Below are 21672 nucleotides of genomic sequence, written 5' to 3' on the forward strand. Positions count from 1 at the left end.
TGGGCTTGATTAAATTGCTGGGAAATATTGGGCCTTGGCTGAGGTTTGTGCTCCACTGAGTGCCATTCTAGATAAAAGTACATTTGTAATCTTCTAATATGAGTAGCTAGTTTGAGTTGCTCCAAAAATTGAGACCTCTTGAGAAATGTGGAACAACAAGTCTAATTTTTGACTATTACATTAACTAATGTCCGGATTAATGTTCAAATCACATCAAGGAGGCAGACAGCCCCACTGCTTCCACTACTTGATATACTACTGTAGCTCCAAAGGAACATTTTTCCAACATAAACAGGATGTGGAAATCTCATATAGCCCATCTGCTTCGGCTGTATGTCAATGCACAGCAATGATTTTTGGCTTAATGTCGAAGTCATGCTTATATACCCAGCATGAGGCTGCTGCAATGAGTGGCACACAATAGCAAGGATTATAAAAGATCATCTCCGCTTATAAAGTTCCTGACCCCAATTTACACATAAAACCTTTGGGGGGATGATGGTGGATGCAGATCGCATGATCATGATCTGTGTGAGTGAATTGAGGCTGCATTAAAAAATGAGAGGCATTAGTGACATTTGAGTCGGAGCACAGGGAAGCAGCTCATCGTGCTTAAACCAGAAACTCCAGACAGTTGCTCAGACAATAACGACTCTGTTTTGCATCCACCCTAAAAGGGATACTTCATCTGTATGTCAGCACAGGAACCTTACAGTGTGTTGGCAGTGAAAGGGAGAGGAAGAATAAGAGAGCGAGGTGCGTGCCATTGTGTTTATCACAGACCAATTTTCTTAATTGGTGAAGATAACTCCATAAAGTTTATATAAAATTAATAAATTCAAAAACCCTGTGCTGATTGGGTCGTGGCCCCTTTTTGCGTCATCCTCCTTATTTATTATCTTTTTTTAATTATCACCATCACTGTGCTCTCGTGTGTGAAAAGTAAATAAATGACTGCATTAAAGTACAGTCAATTATTCAAGCACAGTACACAGCTAGTGCACTCAACAATAATTAATTGTATACTCACATTATGTTCACTTTTACAGCCCACTGGGCCTAAAGATCTTGGCCTTTTAACCCAGATTTATACGAATGTGATGTGCACACTCTACTCCCCTCCTCCCTGCACAGACTGATCACATCCTGAAGGGAGATCCATATAATGTAACCATAAAAAACACATGGCTACTGAATGATTTATGAACATGATCAATTAGTTAACTAATTTCGACAATCCGTGTGCTAATTCCCTTCTGGGGAGACATAATCAAATTCATATTGCATGCGCAGGTTATTTAAAGTCATCAGATGAAGCTCACTGTCCCACTACCCTGCAGGCTGCTCAACACACACTTTATCGCTAAACTAATCTCACTCGCTCTGTTGTAGTGCTTGTCTGAATCTGTCTTTGTAAACAGGTTGCTCGGAATCGACAGTAGCATGAACGCGGCGTATGTGTGGCTTGCTGGCTGATGACCAGAGCAGCCTTGTCTCCAGGCTCTGTCAGTACTGAGCTCCAGGTGCACGCTGAGGCCTCCTGTCTGTCTGCCTGGCTGACCTACACTGGCACCCACCATATGTGCCGTTCTTAACACCTTCTGTCACTGTCACACTGTGCACCATGTATACTGGTGGTCCCTGTCTGACTCTCCATCTCTCAGCCTCTTTATCTTTCAGACTGCATCTCTGCAATGCTCTTGTCTGCTTAGAACTGAATTTTGCAGGAAATACAGAAGCCTGAATTAGCTACTTTTACTGCGTTCCTGTAGAAGTGATTTAAAAGTATATGTTCTTACAGGTCAAAGCTTTTACATTTAATGACTTATTTGTTTTAAGTGGATGATTTGGTCTATAACTTACCAGAACTGCATCTACACAAGGACGTATGATAGCTACATTTTATTAAACTGTTTAAACATAACTAGTAGTAGCAAATAACGCATATTAAGATGTTTTTTGTGCATTAATGAGCTCTAATCTGGTTCCTTTCACATCTTTTAAAAATACTCTGCATTAGATGAAGGCAGATTATCAACTAAGAATCCATGCCGTTGCCCTGATTGTGCCACTGAACTGTATTTTTTGAAGTGGTCACAATGTCCCAAAGTCAACAGTGTAGTAGCCACACTTGGCTTGCTGCTGTATGGACACATTCTGGCAGTCCCACCTGGCTCTGCACCAGTGCTTTTCACACCACGGCCCAGTGGAGCAGCAAAGTCCCTGGTAGCCTGGTTACAGTGGACCTGGGCAATTTGGACAATAATTAAGTCATAAATCTTCCCCGGACCATATGAAAAGGCTGCGCCCGATTACACCCCCCACCCTCTGAATAATGTGGTTCACTTCGACAATCAGCCAGTTCACCTGATAAGAAACCAATTCAGTCCCTCTGCTTCTCAATAGCATCAGCAGCAGACGCCACAGCTCACCTTGAGTTAATGAAATGCCTAAACAAATATGTCCTCTGGAATCTAATACACCCAACCTCTTTGGACTGCAATATGGCATACACACCAGGTATATGGAGATCTAGCTTATCTGCTGTGCGCTGCTGAATTCTCTGGCAGAATACTGATGGTTTGCATTCAGGTAGGTGATAATCTCTCTTCGATGCACTGAAATTGATGATACAGCAGCTCTACAGTAAGGCAGCAAAAATAAGAGAACAATGATCTGTTTGTGTCTTCATAATTTAAAGTATAAAAATACAGTCTCGTCTGTATACAGTAAGTGTAGACTCTGCTGCCTTCACACATGGATGAAATATAGTGATGACTACAACTTCCCAAGAAAATCTTTATCAGAATCATGTCATCTAAATATTTTAGGAAGCTTAAATGCATACCTGGACATGCCGACTGCGAGCCGTTTGTTAGTAAGTATTTAATAAGTGGATTTACGGATGACAACGTTAAGTTCTTACGTAGAGATTACAGTGCTTGTTTCTAAATATTTACACCCAGTAACTGTCAGCTCTAACCGTTACATAGCTAACTGAATCAAGTGAGAAAACTCAAGTAGCTAATATACAGTATGACCGCTTCAGTGTAGAATAAAACAGATGATGTGGACCACAGTCGACATATTTAGGCATTTAGGCAGACATAAATAAAACACAGTATGTAAAGTAAAGTAAAACAAACATTTTATGCCTTTATAACTGTAGCGCCACAGCAGCCTTCTGTTTACATACTTCATTGCTCTTGATTAGACAGTGTTATAGATGTTTCCTGGCCATCAATTTACAAACTAGAAGGGCACTCGGTAGTGCCCATAAGTCAGCCAAGGCTCTCAATCCAAGTTTTGTGGAAATCCATTTAGTTTTTGTGTAATCCTGCTGCAACACACCGACAAAACAGACAAGGACGAAAACATGACCTCCTTGGTGGAGGTAATTACTGTCTTTACCAGCAAAGATATTACTTATGTTGTAATGGTGAAGCCTGATATAGTAAATCAATAGTTTGAAACTAGCCGGTAGTCATAGGAACTTAGAAAACACACTCAAACGTAGCAATGGATTTAGAAAGTCTGCAATATTTGGATGCAAAAATCTCCTTTTCTGTGTTTGTAGCCTGGCTATCCAGCCATGTGTCTCAGACTGCGTGAAGACAAAATAGCAGGATGTGGTACTGTGAAGTCGATTAGGACAAAATCACATACTGCCTCTTAGACTGTCAAAAACATTTGATTGAACTTCACAGTGGTTTCAGCAACAATTTTCACTTTAAATCATACTGAATGTATCACTCACCATTTACCCACCACTGGTCATCTCACCAGTATGTTGTAAGCTGTAAAGAATTATTGTAGTGACTTTATATGTTTAAGTGCAGCAGATTTTCTTTAGTAGTGAAAAGAGAATGAAGAAGACAGCTAATATTAAGGAAAGGTTTACTTGACAGTGAAGTCCCTCACTGCTTAGAGGGCCTAACGATGCACACCTGTTTTCACTCTTTCTGCCTCAGCAGAAGATCACAAACAGAGCATCGCCAGAAAGACATCATATATCACCACAGTAATGGTGCCCTGTCTAACGTTTTCTAATAAAACTACACAACTTAAACAAGACTGGGTTCTCTTTTTTGTAAAACCATTACAACCAACATTTGAACTGAAACAGTGAAGTGAAATAATGACTGAACACAAAAAACATAATAATGTTGGGGAAAAAGGCAAATTACTAAATGAAATGCATAAAAAAAAAAATCGAGTCATTTTGACTGTGTAAGTCTTAACTTTTGACCTTACCACAAGTTAAAGCTTTGGGATGTGATCAGCTTATTCCTTTTCAATGAGAGTTTTAACTTATTTACAGTATCAAATGCTATAAATAAGTTTGAAGTAAGGGACACGATAAAGACGCTCAAAGCAAGAATATTTTATGCCAAATGATAGAATGATAGATGTTTGTAATGCATCAGTGCATTAATACATTACAATTTGACCCATCTCCACATGATGTTACCCTATGTGTCAGACTGATCTGGTGTCACCCCTCTCTCACCTGTCAGATCCAGTTATATCAATGTAACACCAAGACACACTGTGGTTTTCACCCTCCGCAGCTTAGAACGGCATACGATTTGCGGCTGTCTCACTCCCTCTGCTCTCTGAATGCCATGCAAAGAGCAACATTTTATAGACAGAGCAAAGTCAGAATAGATGGCTTACTTGTGACTCATTATTATAAAAAGGATGGGAGGCGCTGCGAGGCTTTAGCGTATTCTACACAATGCAAGTTTGGGGGAATTAGTCATATGCTTATAAAACGGGCTCAAATGCCATTCAGCACGCCATCTCCTTTTGTGCGGCATTACAGTGTGTAATCAAGCGCCGCACTTTCCAGGGCAATCACGTCCTTTATCGCGGAGGAACTGTCGCCAACCACCTACAGAGTGGGAGGATAAGCCCTGTGGGTAATAGAGTGTGGTGGGTGCTTGATTGGGTATGGTGAGTGAGAAGTTTCGCTCACATCTCACACCACTCTCCTCCCCTGCCTCCACCCCTTCGCACCAACAAGTCCTAGCTGAGGACGGCAGTTATCTGCGCAAGAAATGAGACACACTTTCACGCCACTTACTTTCCATTTACTTATGTATTTGTCGCTTTCATGGAAGGCTCCAGTCTCTGGCCACAAATCAGGCTTACTAAGAGACTGACTGACACACATATATCTGTATCATGCACGGATATGTTTTGTTTATCCCCATCTAATGCTCTCATTCTCAGTGTAAGAAGGAGGCAGAGAATTGCCTGAGGTAATTAGGGGTGACATGATGTTTATGTAACCTCCAAGCCTCACAAACCAGATGCAATTATGGAGTCCTGGTGCCTGTGACCCCAGCCCTGTAGCGTAGCACCGCAAAACTACAAGCCCGTGTCCCAGGGGTGCGCCTGGTTTTGCAGGGTGATGGGGGAAGGTGGGAGACTGGAGTGGGGGCAAGCAAGAGTTGAGTTCTTTTCACAGCTCCCTCTGACGGGAGCCCTCGCTGCCTAATTCAAAGTGACGGGCACTTCAGTGGAGAGGGCGCGGAGCCCCCCAATTTCCGCCAGGACCCCACGGCAGGGGCAGCAGAGAAACCAAGGGCTGGGGTGGCAGACTTATTGTGGCCCAGTGAGAAAGAGTGGGGCTGGGGCCTCATTACAACGCTTAACTGCACTCACAGGCCCTCATTAACCCACCACACCAGTGACTCAAATCAAAACAGACAATAAAAAGAGGTCGCCGTTTGAATACAGGCCTCCATTTTAGCATGACTTAGAGTTTCAGTATTGCTTTATGGAGCGTTTACAGAAACGGATTTCTGTAAACACTGGAGTTTGCTGCGACAAGCCAGATTTATGCATAGAAATCACCTCTTAAATGTCTTCATCCAACTTGTATACAGTTCCTATTTGACGACTACCATGCATGCATCTGGACATCTGGGAATTCCAGAGGAAAGTAATGAGAGACTGAGGGTGTAGTTAAACAAAACCCAATATGTCCGCTGTAATAAAACAGCAGTAACTAAGCACTTTAGGTAGCTCAGTCATAGAAGACTGCCCTGAGTGCAGACGGATGGATGATGAGAGATGACAGGCACTTACGTATGCTGCTAATGGGATGCAAAGCCTGTGCAAAGATAAGCCCGGCCTGTATCCCCCTGCTCATCAGTGCTCGGGGAGAAAACCTTGGCACGCCAAATGATGCGTTTCATAAAGACAATTAAAGAGCAAATCAATGCTGCTCCCTCTGTGAAATAATTACACATGCAGCCAACTTCAACCGCAAACCACAGACTGGAAGGCATGCAAAGCTCCAAGAGTTCCAGAGGAGATTGAAGGAGATTTTGAGGTATATTTCTAGAAGATCGTACAGATTAAAAAGTTACCCCAGTCACCAACATGTTTTTCATTAGGCCTCAGAACACATGGTGTGTATATAGCTCTATAACTATTGTATATACTATACATAAATTGGGGTTTTCAGTTTTTCTTTTTATCTAACACTACAATCAAGTGGGTGGATGAAAATATGGCTGTAATCACTGAACAGTAGATGAAGTGGAGAGACAGCAACATGCTCTCAACTCCGCAGTCTGAAAAACACGATGATGAGGTCACAGTGTAAAGACCAACAGGCCATCACATTCAGTCTGTCACACCATCAGCGGCACTCTCCTCCCCATTTTAGAGCTCTTAATCTGCATACATCACCATACAGGAGAGGGAAGAAACTTACTTAGTGGAGGTCTATGTACAGTGCATTATGTGCTTGTAGAGGAATGAGTGTGATGAAGAGGCACTGTACAGGGTGACAAAGGAGCAGCACAGAAATAGACGTGGAAGAGAAGAGAAGAGAAGAGAAGAGAAGAGAAGAGAAGAGAAGAGAAGAGGAAACCACACAGGGAATATAAAGTGTAGAAAAAGACAGATGGGCCCACTTACCAGCCTGGTTAGTGGTAATGTTGACTGAGGCGTACTGAGGGGAGTAGGGGCTCTGATCTGACACCCCGTTGACAGCCTGCACCTCGAACGTGTACTGCGTGTGGGCCAACAGGTCACTGATGTAGACCCGGGACTCCGTCAGGCCCAGCTGACGGGGCAAAAACTGAACGTTGTCCCCGCAGCGAGTGCAGCCTCCCCGGCCTCCGCCACAGCTTTTGCAGATGATGTTGAAGACCACGTCCTCGCGGCCCCCCGAATCCCGAGGAGGCATCCACTCCAGCATGACAGAGGTTTCATTCACGCTGGAGATGACAGTCTGTGGAGCTGAAGGGACGGCTGCGAAACACAAGAGAGTTTCTGTAGTTAGCCTTTGAGCGATTAAAGCAATGCATAGATATCTTGAGAAATAAGCAGTTTGATCTTATAGTTCTGTCAGTTGATTTCCAGACACCAGTACGTAAGGTTTGGTGCAAAAAAACAGCCATTTGATGGCAATACTCAATCAGGATTTGCAACAACAGCCACAAAAAATGTGATTAAGTCCTTGACCCTTGGGCTGGCATTCCACCAAACTACACTGAAAGTTTCCCCAAGTTTCTGAATGTGTATCATTATTATTATTATCATTATTATCATTATTATTATTATTATTATTATTATTATTATTATTATTATTATCATTATTATTATTATCAATATTATCATTGGAACTTGGTCTCATATTTACTCTTGGTTTAGCTCTGTTTTTGGTCTCCATGAACTCTTAGGGGAAATAAAATGTTGCTATTAGCTGCTAAATGCTCCCCAATGTTCACCATCTAGTTGCCAGCTGACTCTCTCTGCCTGCTGGTGCTGGGCAGGTACAGTACTGTGGATTTATCATAGCTTCGATTTACAAAAACAGCATCCTGAAGCTGAAGACAAGGTTGATAAAAGCAGTGAGAGCAAATCAAAACAGTTTAGTTGGAGGTTGTTAAACCAAAACTATTTGTAGAGGGATGCTCAAAAGCTCCACACAGCTGAGGGAAACTGCAGAGTTTGGAGATAACTGTGGGTTTGTCACCATAAGCAAATCCTTTCACAGTCACAGTCATGTGATGTGATCCATTGTTAATATAAACATCTTGATTATAGCTGCATTAAGATATCCTGCTGAATAGACAGAAAGTACAGAAAACTGTGAAGAGTTAACAATCTCACAATAGGCTGAAAATGTGATCAACTTTCTTCCATAAGTCTATGTCAAAATGTGAAAATGATGCCCTTCGCAACTCTGCAGAGCCCAAACTGACATCTTCCAGTTGCTTCTTTCGTCCAACAAAAAGTCTAAAATGCAAAGACACTATCATAAATGACAGCAAAAGCAGCAAATCTTAACTTTTAAGAGCTGGGACCAGCACATGTTTGAAATGATTACTTGATTGTCAGAATAGTCGACAATCATTTTCCTTTGCTCCACTAACCGATAAATCACTTGACACGAAGATAAGAAGGAGAAAAATGGTAAAAAATATCATCACGTCAGTCATATGAGCCACAACTTCACGGACATTATATTTTTGCATCAACTAAATTCCACAGAACTGTTGAAACTTTATGATGGACGCTATGTTGTGTACTTGATGGTGTAGAAGGCATAATTACCAACTCCACACTCCACTTAAGTAACCCCTACACATGACAGGAGAAATTCCACAAACTCACTGAGATACTATAGCCTGTCTGAGGTCTGAGTCTGTGTTCCAAGCTGGCAGTGTCTCTTCCCTCAGGACGCCCATTTGCATTCTCTCATTTTCCACGCTGGTGTCCACTTTGTCAAGTGTTTTCTTAACATCTATTCTTGACAATTTTCTCATGGTGCATCGTATAGAGTTACTGCAGCGGAGAGAGACATACTGTTTCTCCTGTTGAGACATTCTTAGCAGCTACACATTACAGGGTGGAAACTTTCCACATGGTGCTACATGTTGAGTGACAGGCCAAACAAACAAACACTGAGAACTGTTTATCTCTTACAACCATGTGCACCTAATTATGGAAGACGAACCCTCCAGGACTAATGAGATAAACAACTCTGCTCCGCCCACAACATCCTAAATCTCAATCGATCACTTCTTATTTAACCTCCTTTTAATTGGCAGCAATTAACAGATCTCCGGCTCTGGAAAGAAGCCCATTTGAGTGCTCTTCTTGGTGTCTCTCATACATGGAAACATAACTCCTCCTTGGCATCTCCTTCCTGGGGAGGACTAATATCCCCCCCATTAGCCAGCGGGCCGCTCTGATGGGCCCATTCCCTTGCTTTAATCAGGACGGGCCCTGCTGCGCTTAATACGGGTGACGTGACGCTGCTGCTTTCTCATTCACAACAGCTGCTCGACTCCCAGAGCTGGGCTTATGCAAATCTCCTTTGTTGGAGACCATCAAATCTTTTCCCTCCTCTCTTCCTTTCAACAGGCAGAGAGGCAGAGTGAGGAAAAAACACTACCAAAACGTTGAAAGGGGCTTTTTTTTTCTCGCTCACCCCCGTTTTGTTTTAGTTAGACCACACTCTGTGCACCGATTCTCCAGCTTTCTCAGATACACGCAACCCCTCTCGCGCTCTCTCAAACTCACTCTCCTTCTTCATTCCTTTCTACGAGTCTTTCCCTCGCGCTTCACCCCCACCCCCCATCGCTCACCCTTCCTTTGGTCTATCCTTCCGACTCTCTTTCGCTCAACCTCGGTGTCAGCTTCAAATTCAAATTCAAATTCAAACAGCTTCATTGGCATGACAAGAGAGAGTCTCGCCTGGGCTCATTCTCCGGGCCTGCCCCTTCACAAAGCTACTCGCCCTGGCCCAGTAACCTCTGGTCCGGCTTGGAGTACGGGCTGTGTGATGTTGAGGAGGGGCAGCCGAGCCTTGTGTGTTGGGTCAGATCTGTGGACAGCCACACTATGGGCATGTCAGCGTCGTGTTCGTGTGAGGGACGGCTCTGACAGGGTTTCTCTGTTTGGAGTTACACAGACTACCACTGTCCTTTGAACCCAGAGCTCATCTGCTTGCGGGTGTGAAATGTATATGTGTCAAAAAGTTCATATTTTAAATCAAAGGCTTTTCCTGTGTGCGTGTGTTTGTGTGAAGTGCAAGTTTAAGTTCATATATAACAGCATCAATTCTATACGTACTTGTGCAAGGCATCTGGAGAGGATCTGAGTCGGTTCGGTAGTATCCGTTGCGGCAAACACAGTTAATGGCGCCTTCACTGGTGGTACGGCTGTTGATTGGACACTGCATACAGGCTTCATCTCCTTGAGTCGGCTTGAAAGAGCCAGATGCACAGGCTGAAAGACAGAGGAGGATACATATGAGAATTCAGATTCCAAAAACGTTCATAGTTTGACAGCATCAAGACCTGTGAGTCAAAAATGGCTAAATAGCTATTATCAGCTATAATTTTTGGACTAATAGCTTAATTGGTTGGCCTAAAACCTGACCGATACTCAATCTATGGCTGATAGTGGTATCAGGGAATCAACGATTCTGATAGATATATCAGCTTATATACGCAAATCTTGTGTAATGATATGGTTTTCAAACACTTGCAACGTAAATCTGTAACGGAGGCAGGATACTTCACAGTTTAAAAACCCATCCAAAATCAGTGCACTGAAACAATCTTTTTCTACATTACATTACATTACATTACATTACATTGTCAGGTTTTCATATCCGCACATATCAGACAGCATACAGGCTAATACCAATATATTTTAAATTGTGACTTGACCAATATCAGCCGAAAGCAACAGCTATTTTATAAATCAGTTGGCCATCACTTAAATCTACAAAATCTGAGAAAATAGATGAAAAATGTCCTAACACTAATCCTTATAATCATCCGAGCCCAAACTAAGGTCTCGAAATTGTTTGTTTTTTAAACCACAATCCAAAACTCAAATATACTGAACACAGTAAACTATCAAATAGAGAAATGTTCTGTTAAACTAATTTCTCTCTATCTGAGTCTTTTGTCATTTTTAATTGTCTGCATGGTTTGTTGAGAGTTACAACGATTTATTGTTTAATCATCAAAAGTTGTCAACTATTTCAATAATAACAACAATGTAAATAACATGTTTTTCTGATTTATCGGTTTGAGTAATTTTCAACAAAAGAAAGTCAAATTTGTTTGTTTACAGCTTCTTAAATGTGAATATTTTCTGGTTCTGTTACTCCTCTATGACGGTAAACTTTGTCTTTGGTACATTTGAGGAAAGAACTAATCAATTAATCGACAAAAATAATCTACAGATTAACACTGAAAAAACTAATTCCTTGCACAGCAAGTGTTATCTATACAGTAGGCAGCAGAGTGAATGTAGAAGCCTGTACTATATATACAACATTCAAGTATCGGTCTGAAAAGTGGACAGAAAGTAAATGTTGATATTCCATCCGTTATGTCATATTTCTTTATGCAACATTTAACGGTTATTTGGTTTCATCTTGCGTTACAACAGAAGCCACCAAGTGACCACAACACAAAACAACCCAGAAAACACACAGACCACGAGTCCAACATGTAAATATACATCAGTGCAACCGATATATAAATACACATCAGTGAAGCGTTGCATGTGAGGCAACTCTCTGCAGACATGGCAACATGGCAACATGTTGTAAGTTTGTTCTGAATTATTCACCACGCTCTAGTTGCCTGAGAAATGTCTGAAGTGCCCTGCTTTCTGTTAAAAGCCCTTTTAAGGAGCTTTCTCCGGTAACCTGGGAGGAAAGTTACAACCGTGATAGAGACGAAGATGAACACACACCAGCAGCAGCCATTAAATCCTGCATTTGTGTACCTGCCTGCATGTAGGTGAATCACAGACTGCATATGGGGTGAATCTGTTTGTACATTGCCATAAGCATCTGTCACTGTAGCGATAAACAAACCAACATAGCTGTCTAAGAAATCCCCTTATCCTCTCCTGAGTCACATTCCGTCTAAACCTTTGCTGCTAAAAAATAACCTTCTTTCCAGCGTTTGCACCTGCACCCTGTCAGGCGAGAGCTTTTTTTAAATCTTGGGCCAAAGCAGCTACGGTTTTGCTTCAGGTAATCCAGCTCCCACCTGCCCCACTGATAAAGGAGAAAATACAGGAGGTGTTGAGACGGAGGTGTTGGAAGTACAGAAACATCAAAAATTCACACACGGGACGTACTGCATATCTGAAGTTAAAACCCCTCAGGTCTGTCAGGGCTGTTGTTTTTATAGCAACTGTGTAAAAAGCATGATCATTTATTAAGTCTAGTGGAAGGAAACAAAATAAAGCAGCTTTTCCATCAAATCTAAGGTTCTTTTACTTGATTCCAGGAGAATATGTTTTTTAAATCCACTATCATAGCAGATTTTGACATCTTTATTTATTTCTTGTGGTATTACTACTAAAAACAATTTGTACCACATTATGGGAACACATTTTTCCCAATTTCCTGTGCCTTTCGAAACACTCACTATAACATGGCTGCAGTTTTGTACATTGTAAAGTAAAAACACAGCCACTACTTCTTTCTGAAGCTGTACGGGCAATTAAAGCTCAACTGTAGCATCTGGAATTATGGAAACATCTACAGCTGCAACTTCGATTTAAAGGCATTTGAATCACAAGAAGAATTAGTCAGGGTCCAATCTCTATGTTTATATTAGAGACACACATCACTGAACTCACAGATCCTACAGGCCAGGGATTAATGCTTTTTTTCCCCTCTCGTAGATCAAACTTCATCACTCAGCGCCATCACCCTCTAAATCTGGCCATTATAGTAGTGAATCAAAAACTGGGGCAGATGCAGACACTTTCTTAAAACAAAAAGAATGGGACCATGTATGCTTTAGATGTGTTGTAACAGTATTTCAAAATTTACTTTCGAAATAAATTAACTTTAATATGTTTTACTACGAGCGTGGGAAAGAATGGATGTAGCTATGTTAAGACAATGCGATAAGGAGCTTTACCATCAACTGCTTTGAAGTAAATAAACTATGGAATGCATAGTTCTATCAGAAGATAGTAGAAGTTGCAAAAACAGTTGTGAGAAAACCACCAATAAACCCTCAAAGAAGAAGAAGAAAAAGAATCAAAATCAGTCGCCTTGGCTACAAGTAAAGATTCTGAATCTAAAGGTGGGACTCTTCTAGGAATATCTGGGACGATGCCAACAACGGACACAGCTTCTTCTTCTCTTGAAACAGAAACAGCTAAGCTGGTCAGTCATTTTAGTCAACTTATTTAGAGAAGGCATTTTCAGTATTTTAACTCCTTGGTGAATAAGGCAAAAACCACCTCAAGCTTAATTGAGAGCTTTTTCAATTTGATTCCATTTACATCAACGTTATCCACTGCAATATGTGTTTAAAAGAGGTTTTTTTAACCATGCCTAGGAGGGACCTGTGTTTTCTTTTTGTTGGTTGGTTGGTTAGTTGGTTTGTCTACAGGATTACAAAAAGGCTACTGAATGGATTTAGATGAAACTTGGGCTGAAGACCAGTCTCAGCCCAGAAGAGACTCAATTAACTTTTGGTGCAGGTCCAGATAAAGGGACAGCATGTCAGTCAATTTCTCATTAAATTTTGGATAATAATGTATCTATTAGTTGATGCAAATCCTAATAAAAATGTTTTCAGACAAACGTAGTGTTTTTCTCAGCCGCTGCTTGGGAACAAAATATAGTTTCTGGGTGAGGCTTGATTAAATTAAAGGGAAATGTTTGGTCTTGGCAAATGTATATACTCTACTCAGTGCCATTCTAGTCTTTAAATTAACTGCACATTATGTCAAGCGTATTTGACCTCAGTCATCTCTGTTATACAGTATTATCACAAACGTCAGTGGCAGAGTTATTCCAAAATAAAGCCAGTAATCTTAAAGATCTGCTCACTAAGTATTAGCTTTGACATGTTTTTCTTTTGCCATGATTGATGGAGGAAAAGGTTTTGGGTATAGAGCGAAACATGAGGCCTGGACATTCACACTGCCAGTCAACGGGGTCTGTGAATGAGGCCCAGGCAACAGCTATGTGGGGGAATTGGGATCGAACCTCGGCGGCGCAGGGAGGTCTATGGGAGCACGGCGCTCAGAGGAGAAACACCAAAGGAAACAGCATAAAGAGGTAGTGAAGGGGGGAACGAGAGAGGAGAAGTGCAATGATGGGAACAAAGAGACCAGAGGGGAGAGGTGGGGAATGGCTGCGTTTAGGAGTTTTTCAGCCAGAGGAATTCGGCGTGTTACTGTGCCCACAGTGAATGTATGTGCTGCAACAGTATGCAGACCGTGCATAATAATCAGAACAATGACTTTAAAATCTGCACGGGGAGCAAAATGAAAGAACACAATTGATTAGCACCAAAAAAGCCCCATGACGCCTTGCTGCCACCATGTTTTTAATTTAAATATTCTGCGAGTTGTTCAATAGCTCATGAATATGTAATGCAATCTTTTTCCGCCAAACTTCATCTTCTGCCAGACTGTTGCAAATATCATTACAGGAATAAAAATATGTTTTTTATTTTTGATCGGTATGCTGAGGTTAAAATGTGGATATCGTATTAATATTGTGGCCCAGTATCTTTCCATCGTTGTATTATCACTTGTGCTTTATCAACTCTTGTTTTTTGTCTTTGTATTAGTTTGCAGCTTTTTAGACATTTTGCTAGTACAGAAAGTCTATAAATATCCATAATTGTGTTTAAACAAACAAAGATGTTTTTCTCCCGTTTTACTAAAACTAACCTATTTTAAAGGAGCATTATGTAGTTCTTGGGAGAAGAAATAATAATACAAATTCAAAAATATCAAGTTTTCCATAACTGAATAAACAAGCTGTTCTCAGAGGGAAATAAGGTCCCCAAAACACTGTTTGACGCGGTGGCAGGGTCCGCCAAATATAAACAAAGTAAAACAGTATGAAATTGTGCTGTCCTTTAAAGTCAGTTTGTTTATTGAGTTTATTGAGTCATAACAACAAAGAGAGTTTGTTTATTAAGTTTGTTTAGGAACCAAAAAAAATCGGTCAATGAAGATCTTTGTCTTCTGATTAAAATTTCCTCCACATAACAGAGCACCTTTAAACAACATCTCTCCTAAATGATTCAGTTTGTTGGTTTTGTTTCATTCAACATGTACTAGATGGGTTGGCCTCAAATATAAAAGTAAAAGTAAACAGAATGATATAATATTTAACATTTAATCATTTAAATGTAAATGAATGACTAGATTTTTGCTGGAGCCCAAGCTTCTTTACGTCTTTTGTTTTCATTGTTTTGATTCAGAGACCCCAAGTGTCAGAACTGATATACTGTGCTCTTAAATATGGTTCATATTTTCAAGAAAAGGTTTTTTGTTTTTTTATGCAGGACATTTGTGGCGTTGCCCTCTGTGATAGAGCATTCTTTTCATCTGGCACCTCAGAAAGTTAAAACAATCCATGAAAAAAATATTTTCTAAAGCCACCCAGTTCAAGAGGACACAGTATTATATGTCTTGGCATGCCTCTGCCCTGCCACGGTCATTATTTTGGGGAAATATTTGGGGAATTTCCACTTTATACCCGGATGACAGATTTTAGGAGTTGCAAAGTTGTCTGGTGTCAGATGTAGAGAAGCTGAGACGTGGAGAGCAGTGATTAAAAAACAGATCAGAGCTTTAATTCCCTACCTCCCTGCCTGCCCAGATTGCTGCTGTTGAGCTGTTTGATCACCATCCTGGCAGTCTTGCTCAACATGCCAGAGCTAAAGGCTGTTTTTTTGGATGTTTTCTCAAAACTTCAGAAATCCTTCTGGCAAGAGGAGTTAATTACTGTAAGAATATTCACTGACAACAACTCCTCTGTTGTTCCTACGCCCTATACTTAAAATGATACTATTAATATCATTAATATCATCAAGCAAACATGTCTCATTTTAATATCAGATCTCTGGGGACGGAGAGCGTGGATTCGGGAACAGAATGAAACGTGGCAATAAGTCAAAAACAAAGGCCACACAGAAAAGCTTAAAGGAAATTTATAAACACTTCAGACTCAATTTAGTGGTGGCCGTGTCAAAAGGTCCAGATCACCTCAAATTGGTTCCAGAGACACTCCAGGCACAAGACTTAGATCTTACATTTGAAAAAACAAATGAAATCTTCTGCCAATGGTGTGACATAGTTCTGTTTCTATGTTGTTTGATTTAAAAAAGTATTGCATTACTTTAATCAAAGTTTTAAAACTCAATATGAATAAGGTCTCCTGTGCACACTTTTCAACCCCCCAACTGCTTGTATCTATCTATGTTTATGACTTTTAATAATATATAGTGACATAAAGGCTTTAATTAGGGGTTTTCACTAGACTCACTGAATAAAAATAGTACAGCAAGAGCTGTGAGGGGTACGTCGCTGTGCCAGGGTGCTAGTCAGTTTTTACAGCAGGTAATTTGCTGGTTGTTTCAAAGGTTTCCTGAATATTACAGCCGGAGAGATTTATGGCACACTGAAGACGAGACCTGCAGCAAAAAACCATCTGAATCCTACAAAGTGTGTGCGTCTGTGTGGGGCTATTTATGTGTCTGAGCGAGAGGAGAATCACACAAAGAGAGAGAAGAAAGACGCAAGCAGACTGAAAGACAGAGAAAGGCAGGGAGTGTTGTTTTCAGCGGCGATGCCGACATGACCAGCTAGACTGGTGACACTCCCTGACCAAATCACCAGTCACATATACATAGCACATAGAGAGGACAAACAAAGACTGGGCATTTGACATTTCCATCGTGGCTGCCTTGGCACTGTTGTACACAACCAGACAATCAACTGGCTGATACCAGGTAATCCAGTCAGAGGCCACACCTATTGAGAAAAAAAGAAAAAAAAAACAACCCCAACACACATCCAGTCTCTTTCACCCACCATCTCTCATCTACACCACCCGACAGAGAGATTCTTTGTCCAGCAGTCTGGGGCATCACAGCAACAACAGCACCCCCCCATCCAACCCCCTCTACCCCTGTTCCCCCTTTTCAGGTTCGAACCCACCCTCCCCCCAAAACTGCTTTATTTAATGAACACACCATTAAAGAGGAGACAAGAGAGACAAAGACAGGCAAGGTGTGTGTGTGTGTGTGTGTGTGTGTGTGTGTGTGTGTGTGTGTGTGTGTGTGTGTGTGTGCTTGCTTGCGCGTGGCGTGCGTGCCTGTGTGTGTGTGTGTTGTGTTCGGGGTGTAAAAGAGAATAAAGCTGGAGGGGTTAAAAAAAATCAGAGGTGCTAGGTTTTGTGAGCACAGCAGGAAAAAGTGCTGAAAGCGGTGAAAATGGCGAGCGTCAGAGGGATTGTGTGTGCGCTCGGATGCTGGGTATTTCCCCCCGTATTCCATTGTGACCAAAGAGGCCGCTACAGTGAGCAATGTACAACTTTGGGCCTCTATTTGCTTTGGTGCTGCCTGTAAAAACTATTTATGTGATTCACTGCAGGAACAGATCAGAGGCTATCGTTAAGAGATGTGTTCCTTTTTTTATGAGATAGACCACTACTCCTCAGAGGAGAAAATTACATTAAGCAACCTGTTGGCTTCTGCAGTATAACTTTCTTTCTCATTACCTCTTCCATCCTGCAACCACAACTACAGACCATCAGCCTTTGAACTGCTCACTTCTAAGTAGAGCGTAACCTTGTGAAACGACAGTCATGGCCACAGATTAACCAGAGGAGAGCAGCCACGAGTTGTGTGTCTGTTCCCGGGAGTGAGGACAAGCCAGCCGGTCCACCCTCTGCCACACCACTTCCATGGGGAACACTAGCTTCCACTGTTTGCAACACAGGGTCCCCGCAATTCAATTAGGAACGTGGTCCTCCTCGCCGTCTAATTCAATCAGGCTTGTGTGAAAGCTATTAGACAACTGGCATTCGCTGCACCCCACACACACTGGCACACAAATGAGATATTCATTTCTCCCTCTAGGTTTCCATGTCTGGTGCAATTAACAGGTCTGGGACTCTGCGTGGCTCCTCACACTGTCAGCAGGGCCAGTGGCAGCAAGTGAGGGTGACTACTGATGACCTACAAGTTGTAAATCAGGCTACTCTCAAACTCAAGGAGAGCACAGGGTCATTTCAATGGGTTGTTTTCTAAGAAACTCCTGTCTCATGTGTTCGACATTTATAATGTTGAGCAGGGCAGCCAACCCTGTATTACCAAATCACTAAAAATAACTCGAAAAAAGGACAGAGGCACTTTTCTGGGCTCGCCCAATGAAAGAAAAAGCATTACAACCGGTTATTTTAATGATTAGGTGCCACTTTTAACTCCATTAACTTTAGTAGTAAATCCCACCCTTCAAGTTTTGGAAATATGCCCCATTCAACTCAGCGACTCAGCCAGAATTCAGATTTTCATTTCCAACACCTCCAACACTTTACACACATGTCTTTGTAGACATATTTTACACAAGCATGCATGCAAACCTGTGTGGTAGTGTATGAATGAGTGCTGCTATACTCATCAGCAGAGCAACAAATTGTTATTTTCATTATTGATTAATCTGCAGAATATTTCTTAAAAGATTCATTGTTGAGTCTATCAAATGTACAAAACTTCCATGTTAGTTATCAAACCATCAATCAAATCATTATTCAACAAGTACGATGAGTCATCAAGTGTTTGTTCATACAGTCAATTGTATAAAGTACTCTTTTATAGTTCTCCTAAAAGGGTTAGGGTTCTGGCATCATGATTTGGTACTGAGCTCCATTCTGTAATGGCTCTGTAAATTACGGCAGATTTGAGGGAATTTGTCCTCGGTCTAGGCGGGAGGAGATATTCCAAACTGGCCCGTTTGGTCTGTTCGTTTCTGTCTGTTTCTGATGCGTACTACATGGTCAGAAAAATACTGTGGTTTGTTATTTTTCAAAGACATTCCTGAAGAAGATCAGAAGACTGGCTTTTACTTGTGGAAAAAGCAAATCAAACTTGTGCCCAAGGTGACATCTTCATATGGCTGCTTTTGTCCAACCAGAAGTCTGAAGACGCCTCATTTACTGTCATAAATGATGAAGAATGCAAGCAAATGTTTTCATTTCAGAATCTTGAAGCAGCAAATGGTTGGCATTTTTGGCTTGATTAAAAAGATAAAGATTTATCAAAATAATTAAAATAGTTCTGATTGACTAGGTTTATCCCTTAAAGAATATGGCGATATTTTTTAGGATGTATGGCGATATGCAATACATTTCTTAATACTTTAAATCTTGTCTAAAGCACAAAAATGACATAGAGATATTTGTGTTTTAGGGATAAATATTGTGATATAAAAAAGTACAGGTATTTCAAATAACTTGAATATCTTGATTTGGAAAGAATGATGGTGGTGATCTAGGGGAAGGCACAACCAAAAATTGATCAAGAATGATTGTATTTTACTTGGCATGCAGAGCCTACATATCACACACAAGCGACAAACTCTCACACATCCAAGAACCTTTACAATGGATTCAATTGAGTAATATTAAACTTCTCTTGCAAATTAGTCATTGCAACTGAGAATCAGGCAAGTCTTTTTTTTTTGTATCCAGCAGCAAAATATAGGATATCCTATGATGTGATGTGACTGTTGTGCATGTGCACATTGCGTTGTCAATGCTGAATCAATATATTGTGCAGCCCTAGTCAACATAATATTACCACAATGGCAGTCGGTAACAGCGACCATGAGAACATCTGCTAAGTTCAGAAAATCAAATCAAAACACTTACGCTAGATTAATAAATAACAATATCCACAATTTAAGATGCTATATACAGTCTCATATCACAATAATGATATAAAATCAATATATTGCCCAGCCAAAGGATAAACTAATCGATTGATCAAATAATTGCTGTAGCTTTGGAACAGAAAGTGACTTCTGTCGAGTGTTGCAGTCTACGGGAGTTCAGGGTTATGATTGGGAAGTGACTTTTCGCTCTGTGTCCCTCAGCATTTTGCTTTAAGCTGCATCTCCTCTGCAGTTGTCACTGAGCTCACATCCCCAATCCCCCCACCCAGCAGGCTCCTCTGAGACAGATTAGGAGCCAAAGTGAGCAGCAGATTAGCTGAAAATGTGGGACACCTGGGAAATGAGCTCTGAGGGCACAGGCTCCTGGGGAGGGCTCAAGCTCAAAGAACACACACACAAACAAGACATGTTGTGTGCACACACCCCAGGAAACAGACAAAAAGACAGGACATTGCTTCACACATGTCATACGCACACACACCCACGCACGCACCAAGAGCTCATTTAATTCCATCTTCTTCCGATACATATACATCAACACATAAATAAGCAGAGACCATAAAGAAGAAAGCTGCTAATAAACCCCATCTGGCTGCTGCCCAGAGGACAATTTCAGCTGGGGCTTAACCTCATATATGTGGCACATATACAAGGCTCACCATCACAAGGCTCGGTATTTACAAGGACAAAAAGAAGTGAGGAGCTCTGTTCAGAATGTCAGTGGCAGCTAAAAATACTCTGTAAGGGAAATATTAGTCATGTAACAACTGGTGTAAATTAATTTCCTGCTAACTGACCTTATTTCTCATTATCTCTTTAACTTTGGCCATAAATAACACCAGCGAGCAACCTGGCATAGATACAGTGCGAAATGTGTGCAGCATTTGTTATACACAAAACTTAAACCCATAAATATCACAATTAATTGTGTGCTCTTAATAGAAACATACTAAAGAAAGAACTGTAGCCCAGTTTTGCTTCATATTGCACATACATACACGTAAGCAACTAAGGCTACAATTTCTTTCCTTTATCGATTGATCTGACAATTATTTTTCCCGAAATCATATGAAAAGCACGACACACTTTTCCTTTTAGCCCAATGCTCCATTGACTGAATGAGCTCTAGTGCACCGTGTTAGCTTCTTAGCAAGGCTGTCTGACATGTTCTGGACAGAGAAGGTCTGACTGAGGACCACACTAATCTTTCACAGCCAGACCTATTTCACACTGTTGTCCTGATGAAAGGAACACACTGGACCTTATCTCCCAGTCAGCACTGATGAAGTTACAGGTTGTTGTGAAGTTGACTGTCTTTTGCGACAGCTGTCCAGCAGTCGCTTCCCAGAGCTCACATTAGCTCCTCTGCCATGGCTTACTCGACTTTTAGCTCATTCTTCTTCCTTTTTTAAAATGTTTAGCCACAGTAGCTGTTGATGGCATGACAAGATACCAAACGAGCTCTTTGAATCCCTCAAACTCTACAACACTGACTGACAGCATATCACCTCAGACCAGCACATCTCACTTTCTCCCCTCAGCCGGCAGCGATGTGATGTTTGAGTGTGATCCATCCCTGACAAGGCAGCAGGGTGTTTGTTCTTAATGTGGCATAACTTGAGGCTCGCCTCACACATTCTACAATGACCCTCTAATATGAAGTCTTTAAAGATGTCAGAAAACAGAGGAATATGGCCACTATAGTTTCCGAAACATAATAATGATGTCTTCTGCTTGCTTTGTTCAACCAACAGTCTGTAACTCAAAGATATTTCATTTACATGAAATTAAAGAGAGAAAGGAGTAAATCTTCCAATTTGAAAAGTTGGAATTGTGTTTAAAATGAGGCATTTTTGCCACTCTAATGCCTTGAATGATTAGTCAATCAATTAGTTTTTTGTCGACTGACCAATAAGTTAATAACTTCAGTCATTTATCAACACTTTG

The 21672-nt window shown here is 41.1% G+C and overlaps 1 protein-coding gene across 4 annotated transcripts in view; it reads right to left on the reverse strand.

Annotated features, from left to right (window-relative positions):
• ephb2b (eph receptor B2b) overlaps positions 1-21672 on the reverse strand; it is a 136367-nt gene that overhangs the window by 34350 nt on the left and 80345 nt on the right. For all 4 annotated transcript variants that reach the window (XM_030420397.1, XM_030420400.1, XM_030420398.1 and 1 more), the window contains exons 4-5: positions 10105-10260; positions 6937-7272 (exon numbers count right to left, since the gene is read on the reverse strand). In XM_030420397.1, the coding sequence (XP_030276257.1) occupies positions 6937-7272; positions 10105-10260 (492 nt within the window). The remainder of the gene's footprint in view (positions 1-6936; positions 7273-10104; positions 10261-21672) is intronic.

The sequence above is a fragment of the Sparus aurata genome, chromosome 6, assembly GCF_900880675.1.
Source record: "Sparus aurata chromosome 6, fSpaAur1.1, whole genome shotgun sequence".
Lineage (NCBI taxonomy): Eukaryota > Metazoa > Chordata > Actinopteri > Spariformes > Sparidae > Sparus > Sparus aurata.